Source organism: Colias eurytheme, chromosome 10 (genome assembly GCF_061535395.1).
Source record: "Colias eurytheme isolate Ceu_HAF_F1 chromosome 10, ilColEury1 Martin Lab GWU primary, whole genome shotgun sequence".
NCBI lineage: Eukaryota > Metazoa > Arthropoda > Insecta > Lepidoptera > Pieridae > Colias > Colias eurytheme.
The window spans coordinates 8,303,147-8,319,008 of record NC_142989.1 but is presented as its reverse complement, the minus strand read 5'-3'; the positions used below and the strand labels follow the sequence as shown (position 1 = coordinate 8,319,008).

Sequence of the window (15,862 nt, the reverse complement as noted above, 5' to 3'; positions counted from 1 at the left end):
AAAAAGGTTTACTCTATTCTTTATGCCCACATTTGGCAATCTCAAAGTGTCAATACGGTGTTTTTATTTTACTAGATATTCGACCTACTTAATCCTGCGAAATGGCTGGCACGCACCGGCATTTGTCCTTCGAATGTTCGGAACTATCACTTCGAGATACCCCACTTGGTTTACGATCATATTACTTTGGATCTAAACCTACTTCTTGTTATGATACCTATTAAGTTGGGTATACACATTAATTTCCGCAATATTATTCAATATAATAAAATACCGGTTGTATTTTTGATTCAAATGCGTATTTAAACCGAGTTATTGTTTTTAAAAGCACATCTACGATAAAAGCCTCATTTAATACAACTCATTCATAAATAATATAAAAAATCCGCTTAACATAACTACTATAAATCCCAGTCTAACAAAAACATTTAGCCGAGATAAACCCACCTAAGTGGGAGTTAAGAAGGACAGTTCTACAAAAAGCCATGTGCAATTCCATTTATACTGGGTAGGCTTTTACCGGCGTCCGGCGTGGTCTACTTTCTGATCTTTAGCTAACTTTACTCATGCAAAGGATGAATGCCGCCGTCCCGTGTTTTGAAAACTTAAACTAGACAGACTACTGTTCGTAGAAAAATAAACTTCGTTTTTATCGTGTCACAGGTTATAATTCCCTGGTAGAATTTTTTTTATGGTTGGGAGTGTGGAGCTCTGGAAACTTCTTTTAGGAGAATCCTGAAACTTCTGTAGATGCAGCCGTGTTGTTTCTTCAAAAAATGACGGAATAAGATGTTTTTTTTTCAGATTTTACATCAGAATAAGATTTTTTTGTGTAAAATTCTTTTTTAGATATATTTTTTGTTTGTTATATAAATGAATGTATTTACTGAACCTAATAGGTGTATAGATTTTCGAACAAACAACATTACCGTATATCAGGAAGTGATTTCATAGAGATTTGGCAAGCGATAAGGTTTCCTAGCCAAACGATATAGGATGAACAATATGCTCATGTTTAACTAGGTCGTAATGGCTACTCTTCCACGATAAATCATATTTTTTTAAATCCTTGAGAGAATTTTGTCTATATTTTGTAAAGCATTACTTTCTTTTTCATTAATGATGAGGACGTTAATATGATTATATTGGTAAATGTTTCGTTGATCTTGCGAGGTCTCACAATACAAAAAATTATCGATTTTAAATTAATCAAAATTATTACTTTACTTTTTTAAATCTATTACTTTTACAGGTTTTACTATTTATCCGGTTAAGTATAGCTTGTATAAATAAAGAAAAAACCGGTTTAAAGAAGGGGCTTAATCGATTTGTCCGCATTCGTCCTACAGTCATGTATAAAAATTCAATGCATTGTTTTCTTTGAGTAAATATAAATGAAACGTGGGCAGCGGTAATAAACAAAGCTTATTAAAATATTACACTATGACGAAACCACGCTCATACACAAATTCTTATTTCTTTATTTACTCATAATTTTTAAATAACAAATGAGAGATCATATGTAACTATATCATTATTTGTGCAGAAGTATTTTTGACAGTATTTTGAGAAAAATTATAATTTGAAGTGCATGTTGAAAGCTGTACGTGTGGGGTGCGTGATAATTGATATTAATTACACTAGGTACAGTACCTTTGGGTGATGCACAAATAACCACACACTCACAGTTTTAACGTTTATTATCTCCGCACAGAAGGAGAGAGACAATTATCAGATACAAGCAACACTTTGGACATGAAAATACAAGAACAAAAAGACACTGACTAGATGCGCATTCGGTAACTAAGATCGAACTGTTAATTTTACAATTGTGAAGAAACATGAAGAAATATTCCGATCTACCCGCTGGAACCGTGATAATTTCGTCGCGGCACGCATACTACGCGAATACCGCGACTCCGTCATAAAATAATAAATATTATAATTATTTTGTATGAGTGTAATGCATGTCTGTATTTTTTGTGTTTTGTGTAATGAATGTTTAGTGTTATAATTAAATACGAATATAAATATGAAATAAAATATTTAAATACATGTTGTGTGTAATATATACGTATGATAAAATACATACACTAAAATATCGTGTGTTAGCCACATCACTCCCCTCCAGAGACCGGGTTAAGGGCGATAAAAGTCTGGGAAGTGAACTCTCCTCCCAGAGCGAGTGGTATATGCCACAGGAGCACTGGGAAGAGGTAGGGGAGGATCGGGAGGTGGAAGAGCGGGAGAAGGAAGGATTTCGGGAGAAGACGACAGTAAATAGGCTGGCTTCAGGCGGTCGATGCTAACTGTCGTTGACTTTCCTTTTAATTTAATTTTGAAAAATTTGTGATCTCTTGAAATGACCTCATGTGGCCCTGAATATGCGGGTTGTAAAGAGCCGCGCAGTGCGTCTTCCCTAAGGAATACGTGACCACATGAGGCTAAATCTTTGTAGATGAATATGTTTTTCTTACCATGATGTTGAGTCGGTACTGGGCGAATATTCCTGACGAAATTTGTCAACCGAGCTGATAAGTCGGTGATATCGGTAGTATAAGACGAAGTGTCGTGACCAAAAAATTCACCTGGTAGGCGAAGTGGTTCACCGAAAACCAGCTCAGCTGAGGAGGAGTGCAGATCCTCTTTCACAGCGCTTCTTATGCCGAGAAGCACGAGAGGTAGTGTTTCTACCCAATTTGCGTCAGCGTGACAGGTAATTGCAGCTTTCAATTGTCTGTGGAAGCGCTCCACCAAGCCGTTGCACTGCGGGTGATATGCGGTTGTCTTACGGTGATCGAAACCGATAGACTTAGCGAGCTGCTGGAATAGGGCCGATTGAAATTGTGCACCGCGGTCGGTAACGACGTCGGTTGGACAACCATAACGGGCTACCCAGCAGGACACAAAAGCTTTTGCGACAGTTTCTGCGGTGATGTCGGTAAGTGGTACAGCTTCCGGCCATCGCGTGAAGCGATCGACGGCTGTTAAGCAATACCGATAATCACCGCAAGGTGGTAAAGGGCCGATTAGGTCTATATGAACATGTTTGAATCGCGCTGAAGGTAAAGCGAGCGTACCAATAGGTGACGCGACATGCCTGTTTACCTTCGAGCGCTGACAGGTCAAACATGCCTTAGACCATTCGCGGCAGTCCTTCCGCATTAAAGGCCAGACAAACCTCTGTGCAACGAGCTTGGCTGATGAATTTGCGCCTGGGTGACTCAATGAGTGCAGACAATTGAAAACCTGCTGACGCAGTTGTGTAGGGACGAAAGGTCTGGGAGTCGGTGTACTGACGTCGCAGTACAGTTGAGTGCGACTTCCAGGTAAATTCATCCGTTTTAGGCGAAGAGATGATTCACCTGTGAGATGCGCAGTGAGCTCAGGATCTGTAGCTTGCAACCTTGCCATCTCTTCTAAATCGACAGGCCTCTGCAGTTCACATACGCGCGATAAAGTATCAGCGACGACATTATTTGCACCTGATATGTGCTGTATGTCGGTTGTGAACTGCGAGATGTAGTCGAGGTGTCTATACTGACGCGGCGTGCAGTTACTTTTCCTCTCGTGGAAAGCGTAACATAACGGCTTGTGGTCAGTATAGATCGTGAAGTGGTTGGCCTCTAGCATGTGTCGGAAGTACCTTATGCTCTCGTAGATGGCAAGGAGCTCTCGATCGTATGGTGAGTATTTTACCTGTGACGGGCTCAACTTGCGCGAGAAGAATGCGAGCGGCTGCCAATCATCATCCTTAAGCTGTTGTAGGACTCCACCTATCGCTGTATCTGAAGCGTCAGTGACGAGTCCTAATTTAGCTTCACAGGCAGGATGAGCGAGCAGGGCTGCTTCGCAAAGGCTTTTCTTACAGTCCTGGAATGACTGCAGCGAATTTCCTTCTATGACCACGGGATGAGAACCTTTGACAGAACCTACAAGCAAAGCATTTAATGGTGCTTGAATTTGGGCAGCATTGGGCAAGAAACGTCGATAGAAATTAACCATGCCCAAGAATCTTCGTAGCTCTCGAACAGTTCTTGGGACAGGAAAATCAGCAATAGCTTGCACCTTGCTGTCCAAAGGTTTGGTTCCCTTTTCAGAGATTTCGTAGCCTAGAAATGTTACCTTAGGAGCGCCGAAGACACACTTGGCTGTGTTAATAAGAACACCATAATCTCTCATACGGGTAAAGAGTTGGCGCAGGTGGTCTTCGTGCTCTTGTGCTGATCTGCTGAATATCAGGAAGTCATCAAGATAAGGATAACAGAAATCTAGGCCTCGCGTCAATTCATCGACAAATCTCTGAAAAGTTTGACCTGCGTTGCGAAGTCCGAAGGTCATAAAAGGAAATTCGTACAAACCGAAGGGTGTGGTGATCGCTGTCTTCGGGATATCGCCTTCAAAAACAGGAATCTGGTTGTAGGCCTTAACTAAATCGATGACAGAGAAGATAGTACAACCAGACAGACAGTGTGAAAAGTCCTGTATGTGCCTGATTGGATACTTATCTGGTATCGTTCTTGCGTTGAGAAGTCTGTAGTCACCGCATGGACGCCATCCATTGTCCTTTTTCGATGCGAGGTGAAGCGGAGACGACCACGGGCTGTCAGATGGGCGGGCTGTTCCGTTGGCTATCATAGCCTCGAATTCCTGCTTCGCTATTTTTAGTTTATCAGGAGCCAAACGCCTAGGAGAACAGGAGACAGGAGGGCCAGGAATTGTGCGAATGTGGTGTGTAGTGTTGTGTTTGACAATACCTGGAGTACCAGCGGGGCGTGTTAGTTCCGGGTATTGCGCTAAAATTTTATGATAATTACTATCACCACCAGTTACAACCTTAACACTAGAAATATTACAATTAATCATATTACAATTTATTGCTGAGCTGCTGACATTGGTTAAGCCATCGATCAATTGTTTTTTACTTACGTCAACAATAATTTGGTAGTGTGAAAGAAAATCTACACCAATAATAGCTTTAGTGACGTCAGCTACAACAAAACGCCATGGAAAAACGCGACGTAAGCCTAAGTTGAGGTTTAATTGAATATAACCGTAAGTATCGATGACGGAACCATTGGCAGCACACAGTTGGTAATTAGTTTTACCTCGTTTTTCAGACACAGCACTTATAGGGAAAACACAAATATCACTACCGGTATCTATTAGATATTCAACATTAAGAGTGGGGTCTGTTATGAAAAGACGACTTGGGGAATTGGGGCAGTCGTTGGTCGCCATCACTGACTGCCGTGTGCATTTCCCGATGCCTTGAAGTCGCATGGCTTAACGCATCTGTTGGCCTTTGTGCCATGTTTATTATGATACCAGCAGATAGGGTAACGCCGGTAATTAGAGAGGGACCGTCGAGAAGAAGACCGTGGGCGATGATGTGGAGAGGGACCTCTGCGCTCGCGGGGACGGGACCGGGAACTGCTTATTTGGGCGGACAGCGCGCTCACCTGGCGCGTCAGCTCTGCCACCTGGCGTGCCAGCTCGTCCATAGGTGATGTAGATGAAGATGCCGCCGCAACATGAGCGGTAGGGGCCGCGATGTCATTCACGCGATCAGCTAACTCAGCCAGAGCGTCCAGGGACAGCGTAGGTTGTGACGCAACGATCGGCTGCAATCCAGCAGGTAGTCGGCTGGTCCAGATCGTTTTCAAAAAATCTTTTGGAATTTCGGGACCAGCTAGATGTTGTAAATGCCGCAGAAATTGAGACGGCTTGCGTAGTCCCAGCTGCTCGTGCATCAACAGCTGTTTCACTTTATTTTCTCTGGATACGGACAGTCTTTTTATTAACTCTGATTTCAATTTATTATAATCAGCAGGGCCGGTAAGGATGTCTTCAACCTCGGCCGCATACTGTCGATCTAATGTTGCCAATATGTGATAAAATTTGGTAGCATTGTCAGTAATGTTCATAATAGCAAATTGTCCTTCGACTTGTGCAAACCATATTGCAGGTTTTTCAGGCCAGAAAGGTGGGATCCGTAAATTAACGGATGGTTGCTGGGCGGGCGACACGTGCGACGGTCGTTCCGCCATTTTGACGCACCTTCGCGCTTGAGTATTAACTCGATCAGCGTTTTCGGAATCACTTGCACTGGACATAGTTTTTAATTTTTATATATATAGTGTTCAGAGGGGTCACCAATTTGTGGGGTGCGTGATAATTGATATTAATTACACTAGGTACAGTACCTTTGGGTGATGCACAAATAACCACACACTCACAGTTTTAACGTTTATTATCTCCGCACAGAAGGAGAGAGACAATTATCAGATACAAGCAACACTTTGGACATGAAAATACAAGAACAAAAAGACACTGACTAGATGCGCATTCGGTAACTAAGTTCGATCTTAGTTACCGAATGCGCATCTAGTCAGTGTCTTTTTTGTTCTTGTATTTTCATGCCCAAAGTGTTGCTTGTATCTGATAATTGTCTCTCTCCTTCTGTGCGGAGATAATAAACGTTAAAACTGTGAGTGTGTGGTTATTTGTGCATCACCCAAAGGTACTGTACCTAGTGTAATTAATATCCATTATCACGCACCCCACAGTACGTATTTTAAACATTGTTTACTTTGTTGTTGAAATTCGGTTTAAATTATACTATACTTCCGGTATCCATAATAATTAATACCAATTCACGAAATGGAAGGTAAAATGCGTTTATTTTAGTCGCTTGTTAATGTAAGCTTACGTTTATTAACCTTTACAAGAAATTAACTAATGATGTAAGGTGAAATAAATGTATTCATTTATATTTCAGCAAATAATTTATATTTGGAAATTGTTCATTATCAAAACGTATCTATAAATTAGAGCGGGCTCCAAGGAGATGTTCGTTTGCATAAATAGCGGACCTAAATCTGACTTCTGATATATATTGTATAGATCCCAGACATCCTATAGACAGATGTTGCCAACCAGTTTTGTGGTCCCCCTCCCCGCATCCCGGTAATTAAATATGGCATACAAAGAAAAAAATAAACATTTCCAAAACATGCCGTGTGGGCTATCAAATGAAAGAGCTTATTGAGTAGATCACGAATATATAGCATACTATAACATTTCTTACACTTTCTCTAAGATTTTTTAGAAAATTTACGAAAATGCTCCATTTTTGAGTTAACTTTAAACCACTAAAGATTGAAAACTCATGAATATATTTTTTAAATTATTATTCTTAATAATTAACAATAGTCCATTGTTTACGATTCAATAGTTCGTACAGTGAAATAGTTGCATGGGGGAGTGGGGGGAGCATTCAAAGATGGCGAGTATATTTTCAAGTTTATGCCAGAAATAAAGGCCTAATACAAAAATATCGGTGTCAGGGCTTAGAATAATTATCTCTGCACTGTCTTTGTGTTTGACTGAATGAAAAATATGGCAGAAAATTCTTGAATCAGCCTCTGTGTGATTAGATTTGGCATAAACTTGAAAATATACTCGCCATCTTTGGTTGCTCCCCCCACTCCCCCATGCAACTATTTCACTGTACGAACTATTGAATCGTAAACAATGGACTATTGTTAATTATTTAAAATAATAATTTAAAAAATATATTCATGAGTTTATAGTGGTTTAAAGTTAACTCAAAAATGGACCATTTTCGTAAATTTTCTAAAAAATCTTAGAGAAAGTGTAAGAAATGTTATAGTATGCTATATATTCGTGATCTACTCAATAAGCTCTTTCATTTGATAGCCCACACGGCATGTTTTGGAAATGTTTATTTTTTTCTTTGTATGCCATATTTAATTACCGGGGTGCGGGGAAGGGGACCACAAAACTGGTTGGCAACATCTGTCTATAGGATGTCTGGGATCTATACAATATATATCAGAAGTCAGATTTAGGTCCGCGATTTATGCAAACAAACATCTCCTTGGAGCCTGCTCTAAATTTACATACAGCACTAAGATCTACGCAATTAACGTCTCAAAAGTGCGTTTATAGCCGTAATTTAATTTATTGCTCTTCAGAATTAATCACATATAATGTATATGCTTTTATAAATAAATGTATTCCCAAAGCTAAAGGTTGGCCGAGAGTCTGCAGAGGGTAGACTATTTCGGCGTCTATATAAATAATTTTACCTGACGGGTGAGCAGAAATATCAGACCTCTTTTCAAAGGTCACTCTCGAATCCGAATACAGTTAACATTTATCCCCAATTCCGGGACAGGTTTAGATTCGAACGTTCTAGAGGGTTGTCTGGGGCAACCAAAATTAGACCTATCAAATCAATTTCGCATTGCCTTTTGACTATGTGACCTCAATCTTTAAACGAGTAATGGTTAAAAGGTATGCGCTTGGCATTCTTTTACAGTTTTAAGAGTTGTAAACAATTTTAGAATCTAATTAATATATGTACATTATACATATGTATGCGTGCAAGATTAGCGAGTTCTTATTCTACACAGCTTTTTTTTATTACATGTTATATATTACACAACAAATCTACGATCTTTAAATGAACATTTTAAAAGAAATATACCCATAATTTATATTCTCTCAAATTGAATCTTCTAGTTTGAAAACACCTTGATCAATAAAAAAATCAATCAATTATACGGAACCAAAATGCAATCTATTTGTACAGCATACAAACAAGCGAGTATTTACACTTCACACTTTATGTGACTTGTGGCTGAATTACTGAAATGTATGCCTCTATTTTTAATTATTTTTCTCTGAATGAAATTTATGTAGCATGAAAAAGTTGACCTATATTTTATGTCAGACCGATTTAGACATACGTGTACATTTAATGTTTACGATCTTAGAAGATAATGGGTTTTATCTAATCTGGAGTCACATCATGTCGTCCTTTATTACGTATCACATTCAAGCATGTCGCTTGCTGACGTAGGTACATACATATAACTTGGCAGTAAACAGTTTTCATACGCAGACTCGTTCAGTATTGGCGAGTGACGTAGATAAGTTTACGAGCTACAGGAAGCCCTATACAACCTACGCAATGAAAGGTAGAAAGCGAAATGAAACACACTTGAACTAGGAGGCATCGATAACAGAATCAGGTCAGGGTCCATTACGCGTCACGTGCTTATAGCTAAGGAATTCTTATTAGTTAATGTTCGATGGAAAGCGAGGAAAGGCAATTTATTCGATTAGGTTATTGGACGTTTATGGTCGTGGTATTCTTTTGTTTAAGGTTATTACATACCAGCAGCTCTAAGTAAATACTTACATGAAATATACGATTCTATGACTTTATTGTGTGCTTAATTCTTAGGTATACATTATTAATATTATATTATGCGTTTCATAAAGTAGATATGTTTTGATAATACGGTGTGTAGCAAAAAATACATACCTATTCATTGTGTTAACAAATAACGAATCCTTGTCTATGTTACCTAGGTACGTAATATGTTTTATTATTCGATTTCAAAGTCAAGTTCAATATGAATTTCAAACCGGTTATCAATTTATAATAATTCCGCGCAAGATGCATCATACTTCATCGATTACCTATATAGTATACTAGCGGTCCGCCCCGGCTTCGCCCGTGGTACATAATATTTACATTTTCTCTACATAAAAACCATCCTCGTACTTCAAGGAATATAATAAAAAAAGAATTATCGAAATCGGTTCAGCCGTTCTCGAGTTATGCGCTTACCAACACATTTTGCGATTCATTTTTATATATAAGAATACCTAAACTACTCATATTGTCCTCTGTAATATTCCCAAGGTAATATAATAAATTAAATTGTTTCTTTGGGATGGTACCTAACTAACTATGATTAGATTTTTTTGTATTTTGATGTTATTTTTTATCCTTTCTGTCTGATCAATATTGATCTTATCTATTCATTGATTATACAATTTATAGACAGTCAATGGTGAGTAAAATTTCAATTTCTACCTATATATTTACAGTTGATAATTCTATTGAGGTGAAAAATAATATGAGGATATTACTTGCAGAAGTACATATTTGTACAATACAATACACATGACTATTCTTTATTATAAAATTATGCTATATTCGTATATATAATATACATAAGAAATCGCGCTTGCGTCCCTATTAAACGATGACGTCATAGAGACAAACAGATAGGTACATACATTCCCTCTGGAGTTTCAAGCTAGAAACTCTTAACATGCAATGTTGCAAATGTGTGCGTTGGAACTATTCTACATGCATAAGTTATTGGTCGAATTATGTGAGCAAATATACGAAGCAAAAGTTGCATTTATTTTAGTGACTATATTGCAGGTTTTTGTGAGATTATAATCTAGATATTTAAATGAATTACAATGTATTATAAAACCTTACAGGTAAGGCTACTTTAAAAAGTGAGAATATGCGCCATTTAACACAGAAGTGATGATGACCAAAAACAAAAATATTACTTATCTTTTCGTTATCCTAATAGCTTTTACAATTAACTGGTAAGAGGGTAGATAGGCACAATAGTAATGTTTTGATTGAACGCTTCTGCGATAGGATGTGCTTTGTTTTACTTTATAATTTTATCTTAGAAAGTGCACTGAACAAATGTAAAATAATATGAGTATAATAATATGATACAAATGTTTTGATTATTCAAATAGTTTTCAGGTAGGTTGTTAAAATAAAAAGTAAATTCGCTGTATCGTAACGTGGTGAAGTGATAATTTATGAGAGAAAAGTTTCAGTGTGCGTTAAAAATATTTAGATAAAAATAATGAAACATGGATACTTACCAGTATACGTCCAGTGGTGGTCTGACCGGAGATGAGTTCGCCGGCCCAATCCTTGGCCTCGGTCATGAAGGTGCCCTCGAACTCCTGTTTGCCCTGGCGCGCCGCCTTCTGCTCTTTCTGCTTGGGGTCGTTCGGAGACAGCTCGGGCTCCCGGCGGCAGCAGACGAACGCGCACGCGCGACATAGCAGCACCACCAGCAGGCCCGCGAGGAACGTGAAGATAGACGACAGTAGGAAGCACCACCATTTTCGGACACTGAGGCAGTCATCTTCAGGGCTCGGCGCGGTTGTCGCCTCTTCCTCGGACGAAGCCATTCCCCGAGGGCGCGAGGCATCCAGGCGAATGCGCCATGCACGTGCAGAGACGCGCGCGCTCGCACGTCAGCCCGCGCGCGACTGGTCGTCGAGCGAGGCCGAGTGCCGAGTGGGCGCCGCGCCGTTCGATGCCGCGGGATCGATCCGCGCCTGCGCGCTTGCTACCGTCCGCTCATGCCGACCCGCGGAGCGCGACCCTCTCTTATCTTCTCTTCTGGAATCCTCGCGCTTCTCCGACCCACCCTGCCGACCCGCGACACCCTGAATGCCACTTTTCCCACCTGCGGCACTATTTTGTACGGATCCGACCGCGCTCGGAGGCGATGCAGTGTTTCCCGGGAAGACGCTCTTGATCTAATAGACGACCATCAATTCCAAATTTTCATCCGCCCCGAATACGTTTTTAATTTAACATCTCGATATGACGCGATCGAAAAGGAACTCCGCCTTCGTGCACCAATCCGAACGGTTAAGTGACTTCGCGTATCAAAGCCTGTCAGAGAACTGAGTTGCCATAGGCGGACGGAGGCGATAAAGTGGAAGGTTTTACTTTGTGGCCGCTACGGATGTCTATGTTTCATTGTTGAATGAGTATTACGCCCTCTATAGGATCGGCGGCGCTTTGTGCTACGAAACTCGTAGACGGTTAGGAAATGCTACGATTTTGAGAACGTCAGTCCACAAGGACGCGGCACGCTTTGTTTTTCAGTTTCTATGCGTAATTGTTAGTGAAGTTAAGAATGAGTGTTGCATTTTTAAAATACAGCCTGTGTTTTAACTAACATTCTAAAGTTTATAAAATATATTTACGAAAAGGTGAATTTATAATTTAGATATTTTCACAGAATATGCTATTTACAATTTTATGTAGGTAGGTAATGGCTTTTGATTCAAAATTATAAAACAAAATGAACGTTATGTAATAACCAATAAGCACCTACGTATTTTCAGATTATATTTTAATCAATTGTATCAGTTTTTTAATCATGGTTGGAAAATACTACACCCGAGAATATACCTATATAGGTATTTGTTTTTATACTAAAAGGAAATATAAAATAAATACACAATGAATACTATTACACAATTTATTGAAACTAATACATATTTATTACATAGTTAAATGCATTTTTGTCTACAATATAAATATTCGTAATATTTCAACAACTACACATTATACATAAATAATACGGTTTAAATAACGACAAAATAGTTGAACATATTTAACAGCTTAAATAAAAAAAAGACGGGTTGCACTCCGGGAGTGCCGGCAGAAGTGAAAACTTGATTATTAACGTTCAGCATGTTTGGTATCCGTCTTACACATGGAATATAAGGGCTAAAAAAAATCCGTCTTACGCTTTTTCGATCAGGCCACGTGTACGCCGCTAAAGAAGTTTTCACTTCAAAAATCTCCTCAAATAGGTACTATACATATAATATTCAAATAAACTACTTACATATTAAATATTAATACATAAATATGTTTTAAATAATGACGAAATAGCTTAAATAAAAAACAAATTTATTCTTATAATATACTAAATATATATTATATTATTTTCTACTGTTTATCAGGCACCGAATCTCCGATCCATTTTAAATAAGGTGGGTTTCCATTTTTGATTGGTAAAGAGATAACTTCACATACCTCGTAAGGATGGTTTGAACGGACAAATTCCGTAAGTTGGTCGACGAGAGACGTGCGTGTTTTTATCATTAACAGTGCCTGAAATAAAAAACTTAATTAAATAATAAAAAATAAAACGTAGATACAAATCTGGTATAGTTATAACTTATAAGTGAGGGGTGGTTCTTATTTTTAATGTGTGTAACTGTGTAGGTATTGAAAGAAATTGAAAAATACAAATCAATGCAATTTGATTAAAATTAATAGGTATATAAATGAATGAACAGATAACATTGTGAGAATTTCACAAAATAATCTATTTTATGTATGAATAATTAATATTTCTGTAGTTTTTTAAATGCAATTAATTGAAGGTATCACAATTATAAAATACATTATCAAAACTACCCTTCATAGTTATTGTTAATCAGCTTTATTTGAGTTAAATTGAGGATATCTCATTATATTATCTCTATAATGATGTGTGTATTAAAACATTCTATTTTAATCTAAGTTAAGCTTTGATGTGTAATATATTTCAATTTGCTTCACAGTTGTTTTTTGAAATGCATTGCTCTATTTTAAGATATCAACTCTAATGCATTCTAACCATAAGATCTAATCAGTCTTAAAGTTTTTTAAATTAAGGGCAGTTCAGTCTCATGCTGTCTATGTTTTTTGGATGAAGATGTGACCAAACCATTGTTAAATATATTGTAAAATATAAAGAAGAAGAGTTTTTTTTCTTTGAAAGAGATAAACTCACAAACAACTGGATCATTTTCAAAAATTCTCTCACCATTGATGACAATGGTAAAATGGCATAATATTACAATTCTTAAAAACATTTATATTCATCGTTGTTTCTCACAATGAAAACACTCACTAAAATGAACATAGTTTGAAACAGCATATTTTAATCTAGGCCTCACACAAAATATGTTGCAAGAATTATAGATCATCAGAAGCTGCTAGAACATTTTTTGTCAATTCATATCCGTTTGAAACAATTGTACCCTTAAATACATAACTTCAAATTAAAAACTTTTCATTCATGTTACAGTTTGATTCAAACTTAATGGCTGCTCGGAAGTTAGGTGCAGGTGGGAGTGTGCGCACAGGTCCCTTAATGTCCCGCTTACGTTTTCTGCGCATCAGATCGTACAATGTTCCGAGCCACCATTAAGTTTGAATCATACTATAACTATCAAACAAGTTATATGAGTAGACAAATTTAAAAACGACAGCGCATTTAGCATTATTTTCTACCTTAAAGAAAGATTTGATATCTCACTAATATTTATATTGTCCAAGTAAAGGTAAGTACAAACCTCGCTATCCTCATTAATTTCATTCTTCCACTCATAAATAGATGTCACTTGTGGTATAATGTTAACGCATGCAGCTAATTTGTTCTTCACAAGACCATGACCAATGGTTTTACCAACATCAGTATTAGGGACAGTGACATAGGCCACAGAGTATTTATCTGAAGAAAAGGTATATATTAATTGCTATATAAATTCTAAATCAAATCAAAATTTCTTTATTGTGCACTACAGGAGCCGTATTATGTTCTCTTATTTCCAGACAGATTACGCCGAACTAAACTGACTGGCAAATTCATATTATGATCGCTATAACCAGCCATAGTTAATTATGGTATCATATGAATTTGCCAGTCAGTTCAATTCACGTTGTTAACTGACTGGGAATAAGAGGTCATAATACTGCTACAGAAATAAGTACAAATTAGAATAATATTTCAACAAAAGACAACAGAGAACATTATTTTAGTGTTAAGACTTCTCGGGTCTTCCAGACAATATATATACCTAATAAAAACAGGGTAAGAGGTGCATACTAAAGATACTGAATTGTTTTAAGAAATTTTGGTTTAATCATAGTTACTTATTGTTATTATATTCAGATTTATTTTAAGAATACTTTTTTTTATTCATATTTTTTGAGAACAATAAGTATTATGACGGTAGTATTTATATTGGTATTGATAGCATGTTTTGAAGAATATATGCCAATTAAAATAATAAAATTAGCTGCTAATGCTAAATGAAGTAACTGAAAGGGCTTCTTAAAGAAATTGAGATTTCCTTTCCTGCAGATTTTAAAGGAATTCCTTGTATTTAAGTAAACTGAATGCTTTTCAGTAATATTTATCTACAAAGTATTTAACACTTAGATACTTACCGGCATCTACAATACCAGAAGACATGTTGTTGGCGAAAATAAGATACGGCCTAAAAAATGTAAAATAAAAAGCTATCAAATGCTTTTTGTTAAAAGCTGCTAGCATTGTATGCTATTACAGTTTTATTTATATTAGTACTTTGTGTTCATACGCCCATTAAATACCTAATGAAAACGTCTGAGAAATTGCCGATGTAGCCGTAAATACCTGTAACCCACAGGGCACAGATGCTGTAACCCAAAGAATACCTACATAAACTCTAAAAAAGAGCTGTAACCTGTAATGTTTTATGTTTTGATTTTTTTTAATAGCTGTCAATGTCAAACTGTCAAGTGTTCAATGTCACGAACGTTTCGTTATAGGTTGAGCAGTGGTTGGATAATTAAAGCTTAGTTTTTAATCGTTGGTTTTAATAATGTTTTAGTGAAAAATTCATAATTATAACTCTCCATAAAAATATTAGGTACATTAAAATCTTTAAAATTAATAAAACCGAAAATCTTTAAAACCACGGAAATTAAAAGTATGTACACAGAATAAACTAAAAAATATTAACTTCAGAAAAGTAAATGAATGAGCATGAAAAGCGCTGTGCTCTTGCTGTGAAAAATAGATTAATTAAAATAATTTTCCCAGGAGTACTGCTTTTTTTATTTTTGTACTAGCGGTCCGCCCCGGCTTCGCCCGTGGTACATGTTTACTTTTTCTCTACATAAGAACCATCCTCGTACTTCAAGGAATATAATAAAAAAAGAATTATCGAAATCGGTTCAGCCGTTCTCGAGTTATGCGCTTAAGAAGATTATTGACTAGTTAGCTTTTCGCCCGCAGATTCACTCACATGGATTAAGTACCTACAGCCATGCTACAGCGGTACAGCCTACATTTTTGTATATAATGGATTTTCGAAGAAGATGTAATATGACATTAAATAATTTTAGGGCTTTAGGTATTTTCTCTGTCCT

The 15,862-nt window shown here is 37.2% G+C and overlaps 3 protein-coding genes across 5 annotated transcripts in view; all 3 read right to left on the bottom strand.

The window, feature by feature from the left end:
• The window catches only part of slo (calcium-activated potassium channel slo), a 56,551-nt gene extending 45,013 nt beyond the window's left edge, over positions 1-11,538 (bottom strand). Inside the window, exon 1 of one of the 2 annotated variants that reach the window (XM_090106471.1) lies at positions 10,744-11,538. In XM_090106471.1, coding sequence (XP_089962597.1) covers positions 10,744-11,058 — 315 coding nt within the window. In that variant the 5' untranslated portion in view covers positions 11,059-11,538. The remainder of the gene's footprint in view (positions 1-10,743) is intronic. The other variant, XM_090106469.1, reaches the window with a different exon arrangement.
• LOC149905323 (uncharacterized) lies at positions 4,729-6,297 on the bottom strand. The gene has a single exon (XM_090106687.1). It carries the CDS (start codon positions 6,114-6,116, stop codon positions 5,241-5,243), a length of 876 nt encoding a protein of 291 aa, XP_089962813.1. The 5' UTR covers positions 6,117-6,297; the 3' UTR covers positions 4,729-5,240.
• A 592-nt stretch (positions 11,539-12,130) lies between the features above and the next one.
• LOC149905321 (protein CutA homolog) lies at positions 12,131-15,186 on the bottom strand. Of its 2 annotated transcripts, XM_090106402.1 has the most exons (4): positions 15,062-15,186; positions 14,897-14,946; positions 14,020-14,177; positions 12,131-12,787 (listed from the first exon to the last, which is right to left on the bottom strand). In XM_090106402.1, exons 2-4 carry the CDS (start codon positions 14,919-14,921, stop codon positions 12,623-12,625), a joined length of 348 nt encoding a protein of 115 aa, XP_089962528.1. In that variant the 5' UTR covers positions 14,922-14,946; positions 15,062-15,186; the 3' UTR covers positions 12,131-12,622. The 2 variants fall into 2 exon arrangements, with proteins under 2 accessions (XP_089962528.1, XP_089962526.1); XM_090106400.1 differs by having other exon boundaries at positions 14,897-15,184.
• Positions 15,187-15,862: the final 676 nt, after the last annotated feature.